Source organism: Dipteris shenzhenensis, chromosome 15 (assembly GCF_047967505.1).
Source record: "Dipteris shenzhenensis isolate YYH24624 ecotype China chromosome 15, Dip_SZ_1.0, whole genome shotgun sequence".
NCBI lineage: Eukaryota > Viridiplantae > Streptophyta > Polypodiopsida > Gleicheniales > Dipteridaceae > Dipteris > Dipteris shenzhenensis.
Genome location: NC_141610.1, coordinates 12,131,033 through 12,151,430, shown reverse-complemented (window position 1 = coordinate 12,151,430; position 20,398 = coordinate 12,131,033). Strand labels below are relative to the sequence as shown.

General features: G+C 43.5%; 1 protein-coding gene across 1 annotated transcript in view; it reads left to right on the top strand.

Moving 5' to 3' along the window:
- Window positions 1-20,398, top strand: part of LOC147893373 (dihydroflavonol 4-reductase/flavanone protein) — an 82,670-nt gene that overhangs the window by 16,261 nt on the left and 46,011 nt on the right. Inside the window, exons 2-4 of the mRNA XM_087385991.1 lie at window positions 12,870-12,963; window positions 13,135-13,247; window positions 16,892-17,017. Of these exons, the coding sequence (XP_087242117.1) occupies window positions 12,870-12,963; window positions 13,135-13,247; window positions 16,892-17,017 (333 nt within the window). The remainder of the gene's footprint in view (window positions 1-12,869; window positions 12,964-13,134; window positions 13,248-16,891; window positions 17,018-20,398) is intronic.

Here is a 20,398-nt window from a genome sequence, read left to right as displayed (position 1 = left end):
GTTGTTTTATTTGTCTCCAAGAACTTTCTTTATACTTTCCTAGGCTAGAGCATTTCCATTTAGAAGCAGGGAGTACATTGTTGAAGTAAACATGAAGGTATCTTGTAGAGTCAGAGAGAGAAAGAAAGAAAGAAAGAAAGAAAGTTTATTAAAGTCTTTGGAAGACCGATGGGTCTATGAGACTGTGAGAAACAAGATACAAGCAAGGTGAAAGGGTGGAGCTAGTAACCGAGCATCAATACCCATACAATTAGCCAAAAGAAATACATGCTACATAGTCATATCAGAATAATAGTCCTCTACTTCATCAATATCCTCATCATCAGATCAATGGTCAACAAAATACAAATTGAAATATGCTCCAATGTCGCTTTGGTCTCCCCCCGCGGCATAAAATCAGAGATAGAAGGCTGTTGGCTGCCCGCGGGCGCAGTCTTGTGTTGTCTCCTGGTGTAGACTCTTCCAATGTGGATGCCCATGCATAAGTTTCATAATTTCTTTGTAATTTTAGTTATGTGATTTGCAGGAAAGCCAATGTATAATGGCCATTAGTTGTAGTACAAATTAGAAAATTTGAATTATTGGATGTTAATTATAATTATTTAGCTCAAGGTTGCACCAATTTTACTTTTTTTGGAGTTTTTATTAAAACAAGTATTTTTAAAAATCAGGGTTTTGGGCCGTATATAAAAGAATGGGCCCTCATTTTCATTTCATTGTTTAAAGAGCTCTCCACTCCCACACCACCTCCCACTTGCCCCTAACATTTCCACCCTATGTCTCGCACCCTCACCTTTTCTCTTGCACACTCTCTCCATCCCCCATGGCCAGGCCCAAGATCAAGGCACCACAGAGACTGGCACATCAAGACCCGCCTCCAGACTCAGAGACAGAGAGTGATAGCCTCTCCCCCTCTCCCCCCAATTATCCTCATCGAAGGGAGAAACTGCCAGTCCAGAAGCCAGAGAGGGTGCAAGGAGTAGGCCCACAGATAGAGGGATAGAGGAAGGCACACAATGTCTAACAAGGGGACAATGACCCTTGTCGGTCGCGCTCCCACTCTGAATAAGGAGGGGATGTCCCCAATCGTAATCTGCGTGTCAACCCTTTGTCTAAGCTGTCGTGTCAATGGCTTTGAGAGAGTGAGTGAGGGGCTGGTCTTACAACAGAGACTTGTGAGGGGCTGAGGACGGTGAAACTTAATTCCTTATTGAATTTCAGCTTGAGCCAAGAGTTTGCTGTGAGAATTCAATTTGCCATTATAATAGTGTATTGATCAAAAGCAAGTACACTGTACGAAGGCAGCCATGCCTTTTATAGGATTAAGGTAGGCTATTTTACATTAATTCCTTATTGAATTTCAGCTTGAGCCAAGAGCTTTGCTGTGAGAATTCAATTTGCCATTATAATAGTGTATTGATCCAAAGCAAGTATACTGTACGAAGGCAGCCATGCCTTTTACAACTTTGTGTATTATCCCCAAAACTGCCACTTGGCATCTCCTAGCAGCCTAAATACCAACTATAAGGCCAGTTAAAATGTCACTAGATTAACCCCTTTGTTACACTTCAATCATCCGCTCCCTTGTATGCTCTTGCTGCATGAGCATGAGGTCGTTATCTAGGTATATCTTGGCTCCCTTCAATGTTGCCCCCATACCCACCAAAGTGGATCTGTCCTCTGCGAGTATGGAATCTTACCACCATTGGCCTTGTTGGTGCATCGTCCTTACCCACTCTCCAAGTTGTCTCAAAAGTGAGATTAATACCCATCTTGGTAATTAATGCTTTAGCATTGGCCATCGGGTGTCCCCCACTGCCAATCCTTTGACAAGGACATTTACAAGGCATCGGATATGAACTCTTTCTTTGGGGCTGAGGTACCCACCCTTCTTGACCATTTCCTTCCATTCTAACATCTCTGCCTTTCCCTTAGTGATTTGCTGAAAAATTCAGCATACTTGCTGGCCATCATTTTCATGATTTCTTGGTGCTTCCTCTGCATAGTACGATGCACGGCTGCCATTTCCTTCCTCACTTCTCATTCTGAGATCTTAGCTTCTTCATTGTCTTGCATGCGAGCTTCGGTGACCCCTTCATTTCTTTGAGCTGTTGCAGCTCCATTTCCATGGCTTGCATCTTTTCTTTGGTGCTGGGTTTTCCCAGTTTAACCTGAAAATGCGTTTCGGGCAGTAGAAACGTGAAGAAACGTTTCTGCCCGAAACGTTTTTAAGAAACATGCGAAACGTGGAATGTTTTTTGAAATATAATTTATATAAAATACACTATTTTTATCATTTATATAAAATAATTTATACAAAATATACTAATTTTACACGTTTCTAGACGAAACGCTTGTCAAGATCTCGAAACGTTTCTTGTGACACTAGGTTTTCCAACTCCCACTCAGCCTTCTCTTTCTCGCTGTTTTTCTCCCACTTTTCTTGTTGTTTTTATCCTTCCTCCAATCCTCTCCCCCTTGCTTCTTTGCGTTAGCAAGGACTTTGTCCACATGTGTTTTCTCACTCAACAATGCCAGTTTGTGGCTTCCCAACTCTCAATTTTCCCAGTCAAAACTAAAAAGATTTTCTTAAGGTAAACAAGGATGTCGGATGTAGCCTTAAGGTGTCCGTGTGATGTTCGAGGTCATGGCATTTCAAAGGCGTGCATCCCCCACGTCTTCTAGGCAAAAGCAATTGAGGTCAAAGGTCATGATACAAACTCATGCTCCACCGTATGCAGGGGATAGAGGCATTGCTGTCACAGTGAAGGCGGTGGAGCACTTTTTTTATTTGCTAGCTTTGAGATGGGATGTGGATGCCTTTGCGAGAACATGCATCGTGTGCCAGAAGGTCAAGTTTGATCGGCAGAAGACACTTGGATTGTTGCAGCCATGGCCAATCCCAGATAGACCTTGGGAGAGCATTGCCATGGACTTTATATTTGATCTTCCTAAGATACCTACGGGGAATGATGGCCTTTGGACTATTAAATGCCGGTTCACCAAGTAGGCACATTTCATTCCGGTACAACATTCCACATGGCAAGATTGCTCATGTTAAATATCATGGGATGCCCCAGTCTATCGTGAGTGACAGAGATCCACGCATGACAAGTGTATTTTGGAGAGGGCTCTTTGAGATATGGATACTACATTGAAGTTTTCATCTCCTTTTCATCCTCGTGGAAATTTTGTGTGTCTGAGCTTAAGACACAGTGGGAGCAAAAATTTGCCCTTAGTGGAGTTTGCTTACAACAATATTGTGCATACTTCCACCGGGAAAGCTCCATTTGAAATATTGGAAGGAGAGAGGAAAGTCCCGCCTATCTTGCATACTAAGGATAATATTTTTGAGGCTGATAAGTATGTTGAGAGCATGCCACAGGCATATCAGAAGGTGAAGCAAGCTCTCCAAAGGACTCATGCAAATCAAAAGGAGGTAGTTGATCGTCACCGCCGTGAACTAATATTTAAAGAAGGTGATTGGGTTCTTTTGTGTTTTGAAAAGGCAAGACTGGAAAAGAAGAGGGGCAAAGACTGATTGTTTTCCAATCTCAATATGAGATACTATGGGCCTTTTCAAATTTCAGGAAAGATCAGCGATGTAGCTTACAAGTTGAAGCTACCAGAGCATTGGAGGATTCACAATGCTTTCCATGTGAGTCTCCTTAAGCCTTTCAAGGGAGATGTGCCATAGGATATGCCTTTTGAGATGCAGCCAAAGGTTGAGGAATTGGATGTGATCCTAGTTCCAAGTAGATTTTGGCACATAAGGAAAGGAAAATAAGAGGTAGAGTTTTCCGTTGCTACTTGGTGAAATTTAGGAACTATTTATCATTACATGCAAAGTGGTTGGAAGAGAATGATCTGGCAGATACAACTCACTCATTACAGCTCTACTTGGAAGCATTTCAACTTGAGCCAACTTGGGTTGTGGCTCCTTAAGGATTAGCAGAGCGTAGGTTTGGGTCATTGCCTGATGCTCAAGAGAGGCTCTGTTGCTTTTATACGGATAGGCTCAGATATTTAGGGTTTGCTTGATGACATTGTATGCTCAATCAAGGTACTGCTTGCTGACAGTATATTTGCCTTGGGACTTCTATGATTAGTGTACTAGTCGCTATGAGATAGTTTTTGCAGTGTATATGGATTGCTATCCTAGGTTCTGAACAATCATATATGCTATGTCAGTTTGTAATACATGCTTCTATGATCTATATTCACATGTATTTCAGTTATTGCATATACTTGTAACATCCAGAGGCAATCAAGGTTGCTTGCCATGTGTCAAGAGAGGTGTATGTCCTGAGGGCGTAAGTTTTGTACTTGCATGTTGGTAGGACCTTGGAAGACTAAGTGGGTAGGGCCATGGGATGTGAGGAATTAATGCCTTGGAGGTAAATTTGGGGTTTGGGCCTTGGAGGGGGCAAAGGAACCCTAAGAAATTCAAGTTGGCCATTGGTTTGATTTTAAAAATGCCCCACTGGAGGGGGCATGGGCAAATAATTGGTTAGGCTCTTAAAATTGCCCCACTAGAGGAGGCAATGGGGGCAAGTGAAGAGGGGGGATGCCACGTGGCGTGTCCATTCTTTGGATGCAATTAGCAAGGTTGCTGGTGGAAGAACCTAGGAAAATCGTCACATAAGGCGGTAGGTGGTCGACAAGGAGTTCACGGGAGAAGAGACTAAGAGCCGCATTCGTGCGGTGGCGCAGCTGTACGGATAAGAGAGCAGGTCGGCTGTTGTACGGATACTCTATTACGGAGCAGTACGGAACTGCCATACGGATCCGTACGGACAATCCATATGTAATTATTTTAAATAATTACGGGCTGGAAAGTTTTGACTGAGGCTGTATGGGCTCTTTGATGAGTGCGGGCTGTGAGCTATTGTACGGTTGCCTAGGTGGAAGTACGGGGTTGTACGTATCCAATCAGTTGCACTTATATGGGCTGCTATCAGCGTGGCAGAGTGACAATGTTTCAGCTTGCAGGGTGTGCATTAACTCATAAATGAGCTTGGTTTGAGCTCCGGGCTGGTTAAGAGATCACACATGCCTTGTTTTGATTGCTCTTTGTGGGGAGTTGTGTTGGAGAATCAAAAGAGCGTCAGAACGACCGTACCCGCTGTCCTTGGAAGAGGGGCAAGCTCTACCCTTGCACCTATCCCCTGTCCATGCCCCCAGCAGTGCACGGTGCCCCTCAATCACGAGCAAATGAAGAAGGATTCACCTCCAGAGGGCAGCTGATCTCAGAGCAAAGGCCAGCAGGAGGAATGAGCAGCTAGGAGGAGAGAAGAAGGAAGAGAACGGGCTGGAATCAGAGAGAGAGAGAGAGAGAGAGAGAGAGAGAGAGAGAGAGAGAGAGGATCACGTGCCAGCAAGGATAGGCCGTACAACAGCAGCAAATGCCCCGGGGAGCGTGCGATCAACCATACAATCAGCCCAAGCTTCTTGAAAAACGTGAAATCTGTTTGCACAGCAAGGGGCGATGCCTTGGGATGCGTGCAGCAGTCCGTAGGGGATAACTACTGCGGGTAATCAGTCCATACACCAGGAAGAATGGTCTGTACAACCTGTATGGAAGGCTGTACAGCAGCAATCAATGCATTTCATCTGCCTTGATCTTGTGCCAATAAACAGTACGGTCTTGGAATGCTTGCAGGCCCCCTTGGGGAGAGAGAAATCGCCGCACGGTGATCACGGAGAGCAAGAGAGAAACCCCATAGGTAACGTTAATGCACCAAGGTGCAATCAAGGTCTAAGGGTAGAGAGAGAAAATCCAGGTAGAGAGAGAAAGGTCACACTTGCCATCACATGCACACTTGGGACTGCCATGTGGTTCATTAATGCCTCTAAGCCTCCTACTAATGACACACTTTGGGTTCCCTTGGGCCCAACTTTATGACCCCTCTAAGCTTTGCCTTGCCCCTATCATTTGGGCCTAGTGGGTGCACCTAGGAATTAGTGGGTGCACCTTGGGGGTTTTTCAGTGTCCACGGTTTATTTGCACAACAAAAATCACTTCCCCGTGACATGTTGGCCTTGAGGCCGGTTTCACAGCTTATCTACAGCTGTTGACTGTATGGCTGCTTGTGTGGCAGTCATTTCCTGTATTGCTGGCTGTACCTGTTTGTGGGCTGCAGAGCTGCCATGTTGACAGCCATGCCATGTTATTTCTCAAAACATCTTTTTGGGTTTATTTCTCAGAACATCTTTTTATAGTTCAATGATAGAGCAAACAATGCCTTCAAATGAACTGTCAGCTTCACATGCTTAGCAGTCTGCCCATGATTCACGTGTATCTCAGAAAGGGGGTTTGCATTTGCAGCCACAAGCAGTGGACCATGCGTTTGAAAGTTGGACAGCTATGCAGTGTCATTAGATGCCTCTGAAGAGCACCAAGATGAGCTGCCAGATAACATACAGGTTCGTGACTATGGTAATGATATCCTTCATGCTTTTGATGAGGATATGCTGGGAAGAACACCATTTTGTTGCAGATGAGGGTTGCTTATGAGCTAAAAGAAATACAAATGATGCAGAAAGAGCGGTTTTAATAAAAAAGTCAGTATAGCTTTTGTGGCCTCAAAGTACAAGGCAGTGCTACTGTATCTAAGCTTGCAGCATACAAGATGTAAAATGTAGGCCATCTCTTGGTGGTTCTAGTGATGCCCCATAGGCCATGGTATGTGCCTTGTAGGCATAAATATAGGCACTTGTAGTGTTAGTGCCTTTCAGGCCACATAGGACACTTAGTCCTATGTGACACCTAGGACACTTAGTCCTAGGTCTAGGTACTGGTACCTCGTACTCCTTTTTTTCATTATCCTAGTTGACGTGAAGACAGACTCTATCGACTCTTTGTACCTTGCTCTCTCTCTATTTCTATTCATTGATCCTACAGTGGTATCAGAGCTAGATTTGACTCGTCTTTCTGCCTTGGACCTTCATTTCTCCTTGCACTCCTTTCCGTACAGTCCGTATGACTGTACGGACGATTGTACTCAGCCTGCACACAGGACGATCATACTGCGCCGTACATATCTCCATACAAGTGTACAGAAGATCTAGTATCTGTTCCGTACTGCATTCTGTATCTACATCGTCGTACTTGCATGTGGGAGCGTACCTGCTTCGTATTTGCGCTGTACAGCTCTGACCTGAGCAGTTGTACAGATCCATACCCGCGTCGTTGTACAGTCGTACATCTTCTGTACAAAAGTACGGAAGGTCTTGTTATTGGTGTCGTACACTCAGTACAGTCGTAAGCTGTATTCCGTACTTGCGCCTCTGTATAGTCAAGTGTGCACGTACCAGGCTACCGTACAGATTCACACAGTTGCCGTATGTCTCCGTACATTGGATTCGGTACTGACATTCCTATTGTTCCGTACATATGTTTCGTACCTACGCCGTACATTGTACCTGCACAGTACTTGTTCCAGGATTTGTTTGGAAAGCCTACATTTTGAGGTCCATACTCTTGGATAGTACACTTGAGTCAGATTGCAGGACATTGAGTCACTTTTGCAGGACATTGAGTTGGATTTTCAGACATTGAGTCTTTTTTGAAGGACATTGAGTCAGATTATCATACATTGGGTCACTTTTGCAAAGATCTCAGCAAAATTTGGGGCTTTTCTGTATTTGCCCTCTTTTTGGCCTATTTGCCCTCATTAAATTTGGGGCTTTCGCCAGATTTGCTGTTTTTGCAGTGAACATTGCCTGCCACAGTCACATTGGGGTCAGATCTGCATTTGCCCTTTTGATTTGGGTTGGAAATTTGCAGATATTTGCTGTCATTTTTTGCAGTGATAGCCTTGAGGCTTTTGGGTTTTTAGGTCTTTTTCAGGGTATCACATTTGCTATGGCTGGGAACAATCAAGATCTATTTGGCGTTCTTCGTGAAGATGATAAGTTGGATGGCACCAACTATCCGATGTGGTCTTATCTTATGAAACATATTCTAGTTGCAAAGCATTTGTGGAATATTTTTTCTGGGGTTGATCTGAGGCCAGCCAATGCTACAGTGGTTGCCTCTACTGCTGGTCCCTCTGCAGGGGGTACTCCTCCTGATGCCTCATCTTCTAGCACTCCTGCTACTACTCTTCCAACTCAAGAACAGACAAGATGGGATGCAAGAGATGCAAATGCACATTCATGTATTGCTTTATCATGCAAGAGAATCATTATTCCACACATCCAGTCTTGCAGGACAGCAAAGGATGCTTGGGATAAATTGGCTTCTCTCTATTAGATTCGCAATGAGGCACGTGTTGCATATTTGAGAAGGCAATTACAGGAAGTCAGCATGAATGAAGGTGACTCTATGGATGGATACCTGACAAAGGTCAAGGACCTCATGGAACAACTTGCCAACATTGATGAGGTGGTGCCAAATTCACAAGCTGAGGATTGCAAGATAAATATCAAGGGTTTGCTATACGACCCTTCGATTAGTGGCCATGGGTAATCCAAACCACTATTCTTTTGATCAGCTAGTTACTTTGCTTTTGCAAGAAGAGCAAAGTAGAGCTAATAGACAAGCCATTTTTCCTGATCATACATTTGCTTCACAGCAGACAGGAAGAGGCAAGGCTTCCAAGCCTATGGGCAAGCCAAAATCTGCGCATAGCAGCTGCAATTCCTCCCATGCATCTAAAAATACAGCAGATAAGTCCAAGAAGAAAAGATGCAACTATTGTCGCAAGCCTGGACATGACATTTCAGAATGCAGGAAGCGCATTGCTTCGGAGAAAAAGAAAGCCGAATTGATAGTTAATGCCTCTCATGCTATTGAATCCCATGAGCCAGAAGATGCTTCACTTGCACATGCTCTTCAGGATGATTGGGCATGGGCTGTCCATTGCTCATTTGATCCCTCCAAAGCTGATACATTCTTTACTGCTAATGATGCTCAGTCCTGGTACTTTGATAGTGGTGCTTCCAAGCATGTCACATCTTGTAGACAGTTGTTTCATTCTTTAGTTGATGCACCTCGAGGGGGGACTGTCACATGTGCTAATAATACTTCATATGCTGTAAAAGGAATTGGAGATGTGCAGCTCACATCCATTTCAAGCCATCTTGTCACTCTGACAAATGTTCTTTTTGTGCCTGGAATTGAAGTCAACTTGATTTCAATTTCAGCAATTGCCACTTCAGGTTTCAGAGTTATTTTTGATGGCTACAGATGCCTAGTTTATGAACTTCGTGATGACAATGCCATAGTTCTCACTGGCACTTTGCAAAAAGGGCTTTATCACCTTGATCATCACTCAGCTGCACTTTATATTGAAGCATTGGCTATTTCAGATTCACAGCTTGCTGAAACTCATCTTTGGCATGAGAGAATGGGCCATCTCAATTATAGAGCTCTTGCAAAGCTACATTCACAGCAGATGGCAAACGATGTACCTCAAACTCACACAGTTTCCAAACATGTGTGTGAGGGTTGTCTTTTGGGTAAGATGCATCGATTTCCTTTTCAAAAGAATTGTCCAAAACTCTCACAAAGGAAATTGCAGCTAGTGCACAGTCATGTCTGTGGTCCAATGAGGACAAATGCCATTGGGGGGTACAAGTATTTCATGACTCTCATTGATGATTTCACAAGATATTGCTGGATATATCCTTTAAAAGCCAAATCTGAAGTTTTCTTATGCTTTCAGAGATGGCTGAATATGGTTGAGAATGAATCAGGATGCAAGCTTGTCACCCTCAACACAGATCAACACAGATAGGGGGGGAGAGTATATGTCAAAGGAGTTTGATGCATTTCTGCCTTCACGGGGCATTATTCACTCATGTACTACTCCTTACACTCCTCAGCAGAATCCTGTTTCTGAAAGGAAAAACAGGTCCACAATGGAGATGGCCAGATGCATGCTTAAGGCCAAGTATTTGCCCAATAAATTTTGGCTTGATGCAGTGATGTGTGCCAACTATGTGCTGAATAGATCACTTACACGGGCATTGCAGACTGTTACACCTTATGAAGCATGGAAAGGCAGGAAGCCTTCACTTTCACACATGAGAGTTTTTGGGTGTCTTGCATATGTTCATGTACCATCTCAGGTGAGACATAAGCTTGATACCATCTCAGGTGAGACATAAGCTTGATGACAAGGCAATCAAATGCATATTTATTGGTTACAGCCAGGAGAGCAGAGGGTATCGGTTATACCAACACAATACTGGGAAGATTATTGTCAGTAGAGATGTAATCTTTGCTGAACATTCAGCTTCTCCTCTTGTGGACTGCAAAGCTAAGCCAGATGTTGACATGTTTGATGCCTTTGAATCTTGGTCCTCTGCCATCCTCAGAAGAGGACTTTGACCAGCAACATGAGCCTCTTGTAGGCCCTCCACCAAGCAATAATCAGCCACTACCTCATGCTGATTTGCAGGTTTCTCTTCCGGCACAAAATGATCCCACTATTCATGATGCAGTCATTGAAGAAAGAGCTGTCAATAGACAGCAAAGGCAAGTTCCCAGATGGCTTCTTGATACATTGAGGGACAGCAAACAAGATCAGCCTTTTGCTGCCCGGACAAGATCAGGGAATAGACAGCATGGTCACTTTCTTGAGTTTGCACTCCTTGCTACAGCTTGCAATGAAGAGCCTCTGTGCCATAAAGATGCTTTTGATAGCAAAGAGTGGATGGATGCAATGAGGGCTGAGTTACATTCCTTTGCTAAAAATGACACATGGGAATTAGTAGATCTCCCTCCCGGCAAGCATGCCATTGGTACCCGGTGGGTCTACAAATTAAAAAGGAAATTTGATGGCAGCATAGATCAATACAAAGCCCGTCTTGTTGCAAAAGGGTATGCCCAACAACAAGGCATTGACTTTGAGGAGACATTTGCTTCCACATCCATGATTACTACCATTAGATGTGTCATTGCCATTGCAGCCCATCATCATTGGCAAGTGCACCAACTTGACATCAAGACTGCTTTTCTTCATGGGGATCTGCAGGAAGAAGTATATGTCACACAACCTCCAGGCTTTGAGGTTGTTAATGTCTACACTGACAGCCAGAGTGCTTTGGCCATTGCGCGTAACCTAGTGTTTCATGTGCGTACCAAGCATATTGAAGTTCACTATCATTATGTTCGGGAGCGGTTGTTAGCAAGAGACATAGAGTTGTCCTATCTTCCCACAGAAGACAACATAGCAGATATGTTTACAAAGGCACTTCCTCGTCCCAAGTTCGAAGTCTTCCGACAGGCTTTACACTTGGTTCCCTTTGCTACATGATCTGACATCCCTTGTACATTCATAGGTGGCTATATCCTTTTGGATGAACATGTGCCACCATGACCAGAAAATACCAGGTATTTTGAGATGTTTCCAGAATACTTCAGCCCATCCCATGGAGGGGGGTTTGTAGGCCATCTCCTGGTGGTTCTAGTGATGCCCTATAGGCCATGGTATGTGCCTTATAGGCATAAATATAGGCACTTGTAGTGTTAGTGCCTTTTAGGCCACATAGGACACTTGGTCCTATGTGACACCTAGGACACTTAGTCCTAGGTCTAGGTACTTGTACCTTGTACTCCTTTTTTTCATTATCCTAGTTGACGTGAAGATAGACTCTATCGACTCTTTGTACCTTGCTCTCTCTCTATTTCTATTCATCGATCCTACATAAAATACATAAAGAATGTCTTGTATGTGCCAAGACTACAAAAATACATTTTTGGTGAGTTTTGTTTGATGAAGGAATTAATTTCATTTTTACAAAGGACAAGCGCACAATGAGGCTTCAAGCATGAAGCTATCTAGACCTACAAGTCGGGGGAGAAGGAGGACCAAGGGGAGGCCTACAGAGGGGGCTCATTCTCACCCATTCTTCATCACAAGGAGCTCCAAAGCCTTCCAGGAGAATCACTTCAGCAGCACTTCCACAAGCAGCAATCAGCCTTTGCTCATCTTGGGCTCTATCCTCAAGGTATGTGTGGGCAATATAGGATCCATCAGTAGCAAGGATGCATGCAGTGTATTCAGCTTATTTGGGGAAGCCATTGCTGTAGGCTGTGCAAGCTGTCCTGCTGCTATCCCTTGCTGACACAAACATTCCACCTACTGTTTCTGCTGTTTGGCTGTCCCATGACAGCCTCCATCAGCTGCTGCTCCATATGGCTGCACGCATGGCAGCCTGCATGGGTTTTCTTGGCTACCTATGGCAGCCCTAGGGCTGCTAGTCACACCACATGATCTTGCAGAGGATGCACAAGACATTAATATCTGTGGACATGAGGAATAGAAACAGCTCATGAAGGTCTGAGATCTCATATTGATTCAAGGCGATAAACTGAATATGACTTCCGTTGGGCCCATCAGCTATGCTTAATGCAGTGAATGATGTCTTTTAAAACAAATATATTTGACGAAAGGACTGGGTTGTATGTGATTCATGCTCCAGAACCCTCTTTGAAGACTGCTATGACTTCTGCTTGGAGCCTTGTCATGTCTGGTTCATGAGTTGGAAAGGAAAATTTCACTTGGCTCCCAATACATATGCTTCTAAAGCTATAGGTGGATGAAATTACAAAAAAAGCTATTGAAGTTCGAGCTAAATTGATCAATGGTTATCTGCCCCTCACCAAACATGAACGTGTTTGATTCTCACATGCCCAAAAGCTGAAAATATTAAGAATGCTTGGAGACATAGCCTTGGACAGTAAAATAGTAGCTTATACCTTACTAACGATTAGCTAATACCTTTACACTAATAGAATGTCTCATATGTAAAGCGACCTTCTTAAGGAAGCTCAGCCAGGACAGTTTACACCTGTTGTCACATTCGTTATTGGCATCATGAAATTTCAATTCTCATGGTACCTCGCGTACTTGCAGGATCCTGATCTCCATGTTGAGCCATTGTCTTCAAGGACCTCAACCACAGCATCCCCATCTGCAAGTTCAGAACGTCGACGACCTGTAAACTCAGGTGAAGAGTGTTTACTTTTGCATGTTTCCAACATCAGCTTTACTATGACTGGCATACATCATATGGGTCTGGTCAAGTTGTTTGCATGAGTTTTGCAGAGTTTACCGGTACTCTCATACATGTAAGTATTCAATTTCTGAAGAATGTGCTTTTAAGTCCATGCCATTGCAGATGAACGTGCCAATGCAGCTAGGAACACCACTCGTTCTGCAAGCAATAGGAGTGCTAGCAATAATTCTCCAAGAATGGACCGGCTTTCAATTCAGTTCCTTGAAAATGCATGGGTATGTACTTTTCAGTAATATGTCTTTTTGTTGCTGTTGTGCCTTTGATTAATTGTAGACTATGTTCCAAGCATCTCTTAGCCCATTTTATTTTAGATAATAGTGAATCCATTCTTTGCCTTTTCCTCAAATTATATTCCATTATATTTATTTCCTTTAACAAAGAGGGAACCTTTTTTGGGGGGACAGCATATTCGAAATTCTGATTGTTAATAACAGCATCACTTTCGCTTCTCATCAATGATAGGAGTCTTAAAAGAAGGTTAAGATAACAGCCATCAACTATGCTACTAGTCAGCTTATCACATCTGCTTATGGAAACTCAAAGAACTAAACAGATGAAGCAAGTAGTACATTACATGTATCTTTTGTAGGGTAATCTAAGGAGTGCAACAAACCTTAGTCTTATAGATATAGAGCAGCTAATGTATAAAAGATAGAAAGACAAACAAGGGATCCTACCTTGAAGGAAAAGTCTTATGCTTAACAAAGTAGTTGTACACCAAGCCTTCAATCACATTGAAGTGAAGTGCTACCTTACCAGAGGTGAGGGTCTTAACATGAGTGGAAGCAGTTGGGGGGAGAGAAAGATGTACTCAAACAAAGGCTTCCTCATAATTACACTTAAAGTCACTAATGTCTTTTTTTGATGGATTGTCCTTCATGTAGTCCTTCAGAAATAGCGATTTTAGAGAACCAAGGGGGAAAGAAATGTTGAACTTGCTGGACAAAAATCCAGGTACGCTCCGATGAGACATCACTATAGTTGGGCTGCCAATGTGCTAGAGAGCAACTAGGCAGGTTGTGATTTAGTCGCCTGTTTTGAGGCAAGAGGAAACGGTTGTTCCATGTATTTTTACTCGAGAGTAGTTGCAAATGGATAATGAGAAAGTACAATGGGGTGGCTTGTATGGCCCTCAAGTCAACCATATGTTTGACTAGTAAAGTCAACTCTATGAGTTGACCTGACCTACAAGGCACATATCAGGGCTAAGTGCTAACAGACAGCCCCTCATCAGGCTGGTGTGAGGTAGAGAGGTAAGAGGCTGTAGATGGCTCATGGGGGGAGAAGCGACAGTCTGCCAAGAGTGGCAGGGCTGCCTCCTTAGGCTGCACCCGAAGGTTGTAACTTGCATTAGTTTTTATATGTCATAATTGTATTTAAACTAGGGTTCTTGCTTTAAGCAGCTGTGACACGCTCTCACAACTTCGAAGCATTTCTGTCAAAAGCCAGATTTATTGACTAGATAATATACAGACAGCTATCCAATGCTAGGAAAATCAAGACCTCCATCAAGCTTACCGTGAAAAAGGCAGCCTCATTCTGAGACTTGGCTGGAAAGTCTGCCCTTCTAGGCTTTTGAGAGTATCCGAGAACTTTCGTTATAATCCATTCTTTTGAAAATAGTCCGTGTATTTGATACTCTGATGTGCATCAAGACAGAACATATCATATGCATAGTTGCCAGGAGTTTCTGAAACGGGAGGTTTCAAACGGGTTTCATACGTTTGAAATGGGTTTCAAAAAATGAATGAATCGGGTTTCATTCGGAATGTGAAAATATGTTCATTTATACCTAGGGTATGCATCATGCCATATACAAAAATGTGCAAATAAAGATTGCAAGTGACTCCATAGTGCAGACATGATACAAAAAACATACATATCAAGTATGAGCACCATACATCCTGAATCTTGATCATACAAAAAGCTAGTCATCAATGATCATACATACTAGAGTATTCAATGATCATCATCACACATACATATTGAATGATCATACATACTGAATACTGATCGTAAAAAAGACGAGTCATCAATGATCTTCCCAAGACCTCCATGGACCATGAAGGTAAAAAGGTCAAACTACAAGTGGAATCCAAAGATCTTGAATCCTCCTAGTATTGTCTATCAATAATTGGGGCTGTATGAAACGGGTTTCATACGTATGATGTTGGAAAGGTCACCTCCCCATCTGTAAGCCCCCAAATGAGGAGAGCGTGGGGGAGGGAGACCTAGGGCGGGCTGCTACATGGGCAGCACCTCACAGAGACAAGCATGGCTGCAAAGGACGGAACTTGTGGAAGGAGCAGAAGGCGGGGACAGCAAGCCCTAGATCTGACCTGGCAGGGCGCGATGATGTCAGCAGCAGTACGGTTCAGTATGGTGCTGCACACGTGGCTGGAGAAGAGCCTGGCAGAGGGCAGAACCAGCAGCAGCAATGGGGCTGCCAGTGGGCAGTGGCATGCTTTATATAGGCTAGGCCCTTGCCTAGATTGGAGGGCGAAAAGCCCTAGAAGTGTGGGCCAAAAGGCCCCGGGTTGTGAGCCCTTAAAGGGCTGGACCAGCCACAGTCTGGTCAGTCAGATTAGGGCAGGCTGGTCGGTTTTTTGACAGGCCCCCTATGCCTATAAAAGGAGAGGCACTTGCCTCATTTCATCATCCAGCAGCCAGCAGTTCCAGGGCAGAAAGGAGCAGCAGGAAGCCTACTCTCTGGGCCTATCTACAGGAGGTGAGAGAGTGCAACAAGGGCTGCAGACTTAGCCAGGAAGGGCTGGACCTTGGCTGTCTTCTAGGGCAGCAAGGTGCTGAGATCATCATCACTTGCAGCAGCAAACAGCCAGCAGATAGGAGCAGCAAAGGAGCTTCCCTTGGGCCAGCAAAGGAGCTGCCCACCTAGGCTGGTGCAAAGACAGCAAGGTGGAAGGGATCTGGACGGATAGTCTACAGAAGCTCGAGGTGGAGCACGCGGACTCGAGTCTAGAGATAACTGGCTGATAGGAGAAGGACCTTGTGGTAAGATCAGTGGACCACACCATTGGTGGGACTCTGGATCTATATCTTTTGTATTGTGTCCATCGTTTTGGACGGAAATATTTTGGTTGTTTCTCTATCTGGCTGGTTCATTGTCTATTGATGAGTCTGCACATTTAATCTATGTGACGCACATTAAGTAAAGAAGTTTGTGATTCCACACCCCACACGCACACTGTGTGAGCTCCTGGGCATTACTATAAGTCTTCCGCTGTGCGTACCCTCTGTTGGGTCATTTCTAACATATGAAACATGTAAATGTTTCATACGAGTTTCATACTTGTATGAAACGCGTTTCATATGCAACTATGATCATATGTGGAGATATCACAAGCAAGGATTTAATCAGTTTTCTGTGCAATGGGAAGATGGAATTTCGTTCAGGCCTATTTTGGAGATGCTTGATAGACTCTTTGTATTCTTACATTGTGCCTCAAATATTCTCTGGTGTTTTGTAGTAAGATTGTTTCGTTGTGGAGTCCATTTATATTTTTTAAATCTGATTGCCAAATGCTGCTGGAATGCACATGCCAAAAGGGCATATGGTTGGGTTTGAGGAAAGCGTGTAATGTATGGATCCATTACTCCATCACAAATACTTTAACTGAGCTGTGATCTTCCTTGCACATGTATGTGTGTCCACATGGCTTAGTATAGAATTGCTTTTTGTATCATGTTTCTCACATTGTTTGTCTATATATTCAAAGCAGATATACTAGAATTATAGTAATTGCATTTCATATCGTGTCTCTGATTTAGTTTTACCTAATTTTTAGAATAACTGATGGTTTTTGGTTGTTTCTATTTGGGTGGATTTGTCACTTTGCAGGTGGTGGTTATGGCATCAATGGCCATTTTCCCATTCACCCCATTAGCACTTAGCAATAGATCTTATAGATTTACGTTTCTGGGCACAATCTTGGCCTGTGGGCACTCCTTGTATCTCAGATATGGGGTACGTATAGTTAACTCTATATGTAAGATTCGATGTATTTTGAGATGAAAAATATTTACTTAAAAAAAATCCCTATTTTGTAAATTGTGTGCGCTTTCCTCACCATTTGGAGTGGATTTCTTTAACGTGCTGTTGTTAGGTGTCCTTTTGTTAAATATTCTATTCATTTGTGTCTCGTATGTTTTTAACATGAAGTCACAAAGCACAGCAAATCGACTTTGTTGCAGTGCAAGATGAGGCGGCCTGTTGTTGGAGAATGTAGGCATGTGTTGTAATTGACCTGGATACAATGCTAGACCTCCCACACAGTGAAAAAATGTAAATTAGAAGAACCTTGGAATCGCTCATATAGATCCTACTTCAATAGATATATGCATCACTCTCAAGGACACTCAGTTTTGAGATAATAGATAGCAGTAGAACTGCCAAAATACCTCGAATTATATCCCTCAAAACACGTCAAAACCTTACAACTTGATGCTTCCACAAACTTCCTATACCTGTAGCCAACTGCTGCCTTTGGAAGGTCAATGGTGAGCTGGTTCACTGCTCCCATCTGTGCCTCAAACTTTGCTCAACTGCGTGCTCCTGTTCTTTGGGGTCAGTGGCCTCTGCATTTCAAATCTGGCATGGGCACAACTTCCCTTCATATTAGGAGGGGACTAAGAATCTCAAATGGATAAAGCTGAAGCATGCATCTCCGGATCGTAGTTGCAGGTCACAACAATTTCCCACTCATCTTGAGCCAGGTTTGCTGCCTCATTTGTAACTGCAAGACCTTGCTGCTGCTTTCTTTTCCAAACTGACATTTAGAGATGTCATGGACAGGCTTCTTGCAATAATTACAGCACTTCTTCTCCCGTCACTAGGAGAGGAAGATGATAAGATGCCAGATGAAGGCTTGGACTCGCTGTAATCCACCCCCCACTTCCCTCCTTTGCCTTTGCTCCTATGATCAGTGGCAAAGGCTTGATCTGCATGATTAGAAGCATCTCTGTTTTGACGATTCTACTCCTCCCGCAGGAGTAGGGAAACAAGCTGATTGAAATAATAGTTGTTGGGATTACTCATGGCCACTAGGTTCAATGTCGTAGTAAATCGTCGGTATGAGTCAGGGAGCCCATCAAGTGTTTGGACACTACCTGTGAATCCGGGACAATCTCATCAACATTGATGATTGACTTGTGTGAGATAGGCATCCATGCTGTCCCTTTGTTCATTGTAACATTATCCAGCTGCCTGCGCAAATAGGCAAGACCCTGACCTTATTTTGAATCCGATAGTTGGCTGTCTTGCAAGACCTAATGTGAGGTATAATTACCCTCTTGCTATTCATAGCAATCATTGCATGGGCATGGGCATGGGCATGTGCATTTCTGTGATCCCAACGTATCTATTCAAGTGTGGGAGGCACTGCGGCAAGCATTGTGGGAGCAGTGGTAGATGAACTAGAAGTGACAGTGGTAGTGGCTACAGGGGCAGCAGATGCCTATGCTGGAGAGACGGGTCTAGTCTTGGATCCAGATACAATACCCGAGAAATTCCTAGATACCAATTGGTGGCGCACCAACTACGACCACATGGGATAGTTGATGTTATCAACCTTGTTCTCAGCGGCAAGCATTCCAAACTTACTTTATTTCGACTAGGGAGTCTGTTAGTGCCCCGCAAGTGGCACAATCTGAAAGTGAAAATTTGATAAAAAGTTGGCCCAACGCATATGATAAAAAGTTGGCCCAACGCATATGCTTCTTAGACAACTTGAACTTGAGTAAGGAAATATTTAAGAGATTGTTGATCTGTTTGCACAGTGAAATCAGCCCCGAGCAGATAGTGTTTCCAAATAGAAAGAGCATGAATTACAGCTAGCAACTCTTTCTCATTAATCCCCAAACGTCTTTCAACATCTTGCAAGATTCTACTCTCATAAGCAATAACTCGTTCATCCTGCATTAGAACCACTCCAAGGCCGCTCTTCCCACATGCATCACAAAAAGCTTTTCCGAGATCTGAAAAGATCAACACTTGATCCAAAATAAGCTTTTCTTTCAACATCTCGAATGCTGCTGCGGATTGCTTCCGTCTTAGCAAAATCCATACGCACTCCATCCTTGGAGACAATGTGTCCTAGAAAGTGAATCTCAAGCATAAAGAATTCACTTTTATTTGCATTAATAACCAGCCTATGGAATCTAAGTTTGCAAACACTATGGCCAAATGCTTCTTATGCTCTGCCTCATCCCATGAGTACACTATCGTATCATCAAAGAAGTATCCACAAAGGATCTATGCTCATGAAAGATCCTATCCATCATTCAGTGAAAGGTGGCAGAAGCATTTGTAAGCCCAAATGGCATCTCACTAAGAACTCATATAACCCAAAGGAGGTGCTAAAAGCTGTCTTAGACACGTCCTCCGATCGAATGCGTATCTGGTGACACCCACTCTTCAAATCTATGCGACTTAAAACAATCGATCCCTCCAACCGATCCAAGATATCATCAATTCTTGGAATGGGGAATCGATTGTTGATTGTAATCTTGTTCAAGGCACGATAATCTATGCAGATACGCCATGAACCGTCCTTCTAGACTAACAAAACCAGTCCGCAGTAAGGAGATGAACTGGGCTATCAGCCCCTTTACCTGGCAATCATGGGCATTGGCATGATTTTTGTTACACCCAGTCAATCCCTATGTTCACAAGCTCAAAATCATATCTCACATGCATTCTTCTTGCATGCAATACACAAAGCCCCACAATTCGCTAGATGGTTCTACATGCCACATGTCACATTCCTAGGGACATCCTTTGGTGCACCATTTATCCCTCTCTTGGAGTACCATTTAATTTTGTTTGCCCCTTGGCAATCACAAATTTTGGTGCACCTAGGCCCCTGACCTTTAGAACCATCTAGTCAGTGCTAATTCGCCCTTACCAAGGACCTTGACATTGATTCCTTTAACCATATACTTGAAGTACAATGAAATATAATACAAAAGTTGGTTCTCTAAAGGAAAATGCCACCGACCCTTCCAAGGTCATGTTATCTCGGCTTGAGCATAACATTCCTTCCCTCTTTAGGTATCAGCGTCCTCGATGATAAAATCTAGGAATGCTCTCTGCATCTGGTACAAGGACTCACGCAACCAACACCGTGGGTATCTTCTGATGCATGGTTCCTCGGTCCAGGATTCTTGTTGGTTTGCGTCTTGCATTATCCTCTATCGCCTGAAACGAAACAAAACCCTCGATTAGTGAGTCAACTGGGCGCAAAAACTTCTTAAACGAGAAACATGAAACACTGGGTGCACCTTACAACCTTGTGGTAATTTGTACTTATAGGCCACTTGCCTATTCTTTTGAGAATTAACAATAGCT